The sequence below is a fragment of the Oncorhynchus tshawytscha genome, linkage group LG06 (assembly GCF_018296145.1).
Source record: "Oncorhynchus tshawytscha isolate Ot180627B linkage group LG06, Otsh_v2.0, whole genome shotgun sequence".
NCBI classification, from domain to species: Eukaryota; Metazoa; Chordata; class Actinopteri; order Salmoniformes; family Salmonidae; genus Oncorhynchus; species Oncorhynchus tshawytscha.
The window spans coordinates 52,517,987-52,524,686 of NC_056434.1; the positions used below are offsets into that span (position 1 = coordinate 52,517,987).

Sequence of the window (6,700 nt, forward strand, 5' to 3'; positions counted from 1 at the left end):
CATTCGGGTCGATAGCGTTACCTGGCATCCGCTAAACCCAGATTTGTCCGTCGGACTGCCAGATGTTGAAGGGAACGTGTTTCCATTGCTCCAGTGTCCAATGGCGGCAAGCTTTACACCACTCCAGCTAACGCTTGGCATTGCGCATGGTGATCTTAGGCTGTGTGGCTGCTTGGCCATGGAAACCCATTTCAAGAAGCTCCCGAAGAATTGTTCTTGTGCTGATGTTGCTTCCAGAGGCAGTTTGGAACTCAGTGTGTTGCAACTGAGGATAGATGATTTTTACGGACTACGCGCATCAGCACTTGGCGGTCCCTTTCTGTGAGCTTCCACTTCGCGGATTAGCCGTTGTTGCTCCTAGATGTTTCCACTTCACAGTAACAGCACTTACAGTCGACCGGGGCAGCTCTAGCAGGGCAGAAATGTGATGAACTGACTTGTTGGAAAGGCCATTATACTGCCAATGTTTGTCTATGGAGATTACATGGCTGTGTGCTCGATTTTATACACCTGTCAGCAAATTTGAAGGGGTGTCCACATACTTTTATATATATAATGTAAACTCAGCAAAAAAAAAGAAATGTCCTCTCATTGTCAACTGCATTTATTTTCAGCAAACATAACGTGTAAATATTTGTATGAACATAACAAGATTCAACAACTGAGACATAAACTGAACAAGTTCCACAGACTTGTGACTAACAGAAATTGAATTATGTGTCCCTGAACAAAGGGGGGTGGGGTCAAAATCAAAAGTAACAGTCAGTATCTGGTGTGGCCACCAGCTGCATTAAGTACTGCAGTGCATCTTCTCCTCATGGATTGCACCAGATTTTCCAGTTCTTGCTGTGAGATGTTCCCCCACTCTTCCACCAAGGCACCTGCAAGTTCCCGGACATTTTGGGGGGGGGGATGGCCCTAGCCTTCACCCTCCGACTCCAACGGGTCCCAGACATGCTCAATGGGATTGAAATCCAGGCTCTTCGCTGGCCATGGCAGAACACTGACATTCCTGTCTTGCAGGAAATTACGCACAGAACGAGCAGTGTAGCTGGTGGCATTGTCATGCTGGAGGGTTTTGTCAGGATGAGCCTGCAGGAAGGGTCCAACATGAGGGAGGAGGATGTCTTCCCTGTAACGCACAGCGCTGAGATTGCCTGCAATGACAAGCTCAGTCATGAAGGACCCTCCACCTCCAAATCGATCCCACTCCAGAGTACAGGCCTCATTCCTTCGACGATAAACGCGAATCCAAACATCACACCTGCTGAGACAAAACCGTTACAGTGAAGACAACTTTTTGCCAGTCCTGTCTGGTCCAGCAACGGTGAGTTTGTGCCCATAGGCGATGTTGTTGCCGGTGATGACTGGTGAGGACCTGCCTTACAACAGGCCTACAAGCCCTCAGTCCAGCCTCTCTCAGCCTATTGCGGACAGTCTGAGCACTGACGGAGGGATTGTGCGTTCCTGGTGTAACTCGGGCAGTTGTTGTTGCCATCCTGTACCTGTCCCACAGGTGTGATGTTCGGATGTACCGATCCTGTGCAGGTGTTGTTACACGTGGTATGCCACTGCGAGGATGATCAGCTGTCCGTTCAATTTATTGCCCTGGCCACGTCTGCAGTCCTCATGCCTCCTTGCAGCATGCCTAAGGCACATTCACACAGATGAGCAGGAACACTGGGCATCTTTCTTTTGGTGTTTTTCAAAGTCAGTACAAAGGCCTCTTTAGTGTCGTAAGTTTTCATAACTGTGACCTTAATTGCCTACTGTCTGTAAGCTGTTAGTGTCTTAATGACCGTTCCACAGGTGCATGTTCATTAATTGTTTATGGTTCCTTGAACAAGCATGGGAAACAGTGTTTAAACCCTTTACAATGAAGATCCGTGAAGATCCGTGAGTTTATATTGTCTGTCTGACTCACCTACTACCCATGTAGATTGGACAACACAAACACTTTGGTTGCTACATGTGGAAATTAAAAAGGGTGGTTGCTTTCAAAGGTATTTATAACAAAAAACAAACATTTTAACATAGGTATGAGATGACAGATCATGGGCCTCCAGATCTCGTGGGCCCCCCGCCTTGTGGAGGTTTCTGCTATGCTATTAGGGGAACTCGAGACATTGCTGTTGTTATCGAGCAAGTGGATAACAAAAAATGTCCATCCTATGCCCGACGCAATTCAAGAGTCACAAAAATTTCACAGCCGAGACGTGAGATTGGAAGGAAAGAGGATGGGGATCATGTTTTTTTTACCGGTCAATTTGATTATATTATCATAAGATCAATATATTAGTCAATCAATTGATTAGTTGTAAAATTGCAAATAGTTCAGTGCTAGTGTGTGCATTTAATTGGACTCCTTCAGTGCAAAAGCAAGCATCATCCTCCACCAGGAGACAAGCGTCCGGCATCCCTGATGTGCCAGAGAAAGCAGAGGCCTCAGTGACGAGGTTTGGATGTAAGTTTCCTGTTTTTATTGATAAACCATTTTTTTGTATTGGTGTTTGTTGACATATGTAACCAGGGTAGTGGTTAAAAAAGGTGGATGAACCTGAGGTAAATTTGAGTAAACCCCTTAATGCAAAAAAAGTAATAATGAACATATCTACCATAATAAATTCATAGCCCTATTCTCAAAATAAGACTGAAACTGGGTTTACCTTCCACTACATGACCATAGGAATTGACAAGACAGCACAAACAGATCTGGGACCAGACTAATATTTGTGTTATCATAAGCTCTTCCATTTTGTTTTCTCTGCGGTCTCCTCTCCTCCATGCAGCCAGAGTTGTGTTACTCAAAGTAAACCCCAGGGACAAGCTGAACGTACTGACTGACCTGGATGAGCAGAACCTGTCCTACATCCCGAACTTCCAGGAGGCGGCCACGGATGAGATCCACAAAACCGTCCAGCTGACACAGGAGAAAATGTAAGGAAGGGCAGTTGGGCATACAATTCGTATTGGACAAATCCAAGCAGTCCCTTATTTCTTCCGTTTCATGCCTAATGAACACGACCAAGGCCTTATCCTTTGCATATGTGACTGCTAACTAGCCTGATCCAAGATGTTCAGTGCATGGGAAAGTATTCAAACCCTTTGACTTTTTCCACAATTTGTTACATTAAAGCCTTATTCTAAAACGGATTACATTTATTTTTTTAAACTATCATTAATATACACATAATGAGAAAGCGAAAACAGGTTTTTATAAATGTCTGCAAATGTATTAAAAAGAAACAGAATTACCTTATTTACATAAGTATTCAGACCATTTGCTATGAGACTCGAAATTGAGATCCGGTGCATCCTGTTTTCATTGATCATCCTTGAGATGTTTCTACAACTTGATTGGAGTCCACCTGTGGTAAATTAAATTGATTGAACATGATTTGGAAAGGCACACACCCGTCTATATAAGGTCCCACAGTTGACAGTGTATGTCAGAGCAAAAACCAAACTATGAGGTCGAAGGAATTGGCCGTAGAGATCCGAGTCAGGATAAAGATCTGGAGCATTGAAGGTGCCCAAGAACATAGTGGCCTCCATCATTCTTAAATGGAAGAAGTTAGGAACCACCAAGACTCTTCCTAGAGCTGGCACTCAGCTCCAGGATTCCTCTATGGATGGGAGAACCTTCCAGAAGGACAACCATCCCTGCAGCACTCCACCAATCAGGCCTTTATGGTAGAGTGGACAGACGGAAGCCACCAAATACAGGTGTGCATAGCTTGTAGCGTCATACCCAAGAAGACTCGGGGCTGTAATCATTGCCAAGGGTGCTTCAACAAAATACTGAGTAAAGGGACTGAATACTTATGTAAATGTGATTTATTTTGAATACATAATACAACTAACTACATTTGGAGTAGGCATATGAAAGCAGACTGGCACTCAGCGTAACTGCTAACACTGTGTCCATCTACTTGTGTAACATACAGGAAGAGTGAGACCTGCATACTGGTGCAGCAGATAGACATTGTGAAAAACACCATTCAGAGGGAGGAGGAAAAGACCTCTGAATTGGAGCATAAGTTCAGGATCTTCTCCTTTGGAGAGTACAGGGCTGACATAAGGATGGGCACGGCTATTTGAATATCTGAACGGACATTAGTATTTGAATACCTGGGAGAGTATTCAGTGGTATAGTGGTGCCTGAAGTATAGTTTTATTTGAACGTAACGTTTCCCAAACAGCCCACCAGGCTAGGGAAAGCCACCCTGTGTGAAAAATTATGAGAAACAGTGACATACACTCTGAATGATCATGACAGACCGCTCTTAATTTCAGTTCAGATCGAATTGCCATAAGGTTGGCGTCTGAAGACATTTACTGATTATAAATGAGCTTTTATGTTAGGTCTATATTTCAAGCTAGCTTAAGCCAAAGAAGGATTTACAAAAATGCACTACTCATAAATGTGTCATTGTGTTATTTCAGTTAGATCTATAATTAAATGTCCTGTATACTTTGATTATAAAATAGCTCAATTGTTTAATATTCTTGCCTCACCACAAAATATCATAAAGATGTTCCTGAAAAGTGCAATATGCACAATTTTATTATCCTTGTACCATGAGGGGCACAACAGCTTGGTTCATCATCATCATATAAAAAAATACATAACTGTTTTCACAACAAGATGTTTTTCATTAAAAAAATGAGGACTAATCCAGTGAACAAGATTAGCGACAGGATGAAAAAAAATATAAACTAAAGAAAGTAGAAGAAGCCTGCTGAAGCATTCAGCTTTCAAGCATCTTTCATTTCCCCATCCTCTTCCTCCTCTTCTACTCCTCTTATGAACAAGACATTGTTGCATCTGTGTGGAGGGGAAACACATGGAAACTGTTAGCTCAGTGCAGGCTGGTTCTATGACAGAGAGAAGGGCTAATTCTACAATCAGAGGAGATGTGGATGTAGCCTGGTCCCAGGTCTGTTTGTGTCATCTTGAAACTCCTATGGTCATTGTCACACCAAACTATGATGACCCTAATAGGAGTTAACAAGACAGCACAAACAGATCTGGGACCAGGCTAATGTGTGTGTAATCATAAGCTATGTGAAGTGCAAGTAAACCAATGAGCATTCCACTGAACTTACCTGACAAGCACCTCTCCTAGGTGTCCAGCCAACGCTCCATCTACATACTCTTCAGTGTTGGCCAACTATAATCAGAGACAATAGATTTTATAGCTAGACTTTATAGATATTGACTATTATTATAGATATGTTACAGATGGCAATACAAAACCAGACATGTACATTTGTATGGCTCTGGATGTAATTGGGTAATCATTCCAGAACTTGCTGTACAATGGTGCATTTTACCATTTGAGGATAATAATGTACACACATTTTAGACATCGTCTGGTCCACTTACCTGCATGTTCATGTAGCTGTCCACGGACACCAGGTATCCCTTGTATTCCATACCCCACTTCAGCTTCACCATCACGGGCTTACCAGTAAGACCATTCAGAAACGGTTTGGGATTCAGCGGTAAACTCTGAAATGATATCATTCACATGTGTTGAGACTAGCTAGCATTAGTGTACATTTGATCACATTAGCTCCATCTCACAGCTTGCTACTTATATTCATAGCTAGTCAAACTAGCCTTTCACATACAGTGCAAAGCAAAAGCGGCTAACAAGTTAGCTAGCTAATTTAGCTGCTAACTAGCTAGCTATATGAATAATCCCAACATAAGGGCACAATGCGAATTTATGATAGCTACTCAAATTCAATTTATGATAGCCTGGCCCTTCACTACATATTATCAATACTCATCCAACACCTCATAGTATAGCCTATATTTACCATTTAGATGTTGTATGAGCTCCAACGAAAACCACACGTTGTTGGTTGCAGGAAGTAATGGTTAACTGAAAAAAATGGCGGTTGGCAACCAAAAAGTGCACTACTGCCACCAACTGGACTGGAGTTTACCTTCTTCTTCTTCTTCTTCTTCTTCTTCATCTGATCCAACTCTAGGCCAACGATCTTAGAGGACGGGACACTACCACTCAATACACCCTGTAACTTTTCTCGTACCCCCAAGTACTTTTCTGCAGCTGCCACCACAACATCTATTTTCTGTGACCATTTCTATGAACACTAAGAAGCCAACCTAACTGAAACATATATCACTCATTGGCCAATCCCTCTTTTCTGGCAAAGATCTACTATTCAAATCAAATCATATTGTATTGGTCACATACAAATGTATAAATATTTGGATGAGCAATGTCGTAGCAGCATAGAATAAAATACAGTAGAATAGAATATAATACAGTATATATATATATATATAATATATAATATATAATATATAATATATAATATATATATAATATATAATATAATATATATATATGAGATGATTGGTGCAAAATATGTAAACATTATTAAAGTGACTAGTGGCCAGTGATTTCAAGTCTATGTATTTAGGGCAGCAGCCTCTAAGGTGCCAGTGATGGCTATTTAACAGTCTGATGGCCTTGAGATAGAAGCTGTTTTTCAGTCTCTTGGTCCCAGCTTTGATGCACCTGTACTGACCTCACCTTCTGGAAGATAGCGGGGTGAACAGGCAGTGGCTCGGGTGGTGGTTGTCCTCAATGATCTTTTTGGCCTTCCTGTGACATTGGGTGTTGTAGGTGTCCTGGAGAGTAGATAGTTTGCCACCGGTGAT

General features: G+C 42.1%; 1 protein-coding gene across 1 annotated transcript; it reads right to left on the minus strand.

The window, feature by feature from the left end:
- Positions 1 to 3,819: 3,819 nt before the first annotated feature.
- On the minus strand, positions 3,820 to 5,978 carry LOC112252714 (small nuclear ribonucleoprotein F). The gene is made up of 4 exons (XM_024424209.2): positions 5,830 to 5,978; positions 5,390 to 5,515; positions 5,110 to 5,174; positions 3,820 to 4,828 (listed from the first exon to the last, which is right to left on the minus strand). The coding sequence occupies exons 1-4, from the start codon at positions 5,830 to 5,832 to the stop codon at positions 4,759 to 4,761; spliced, it is 264 nt and encodes an 87-aa protein (XP_024279977.1). The 5' UTR covers positions 5,833 to 5,978; the 3' UTR covers positions 3,820 to 4,758.
- Positions 5,979 to 6,700: the final 722 nt, after the last annotated feature.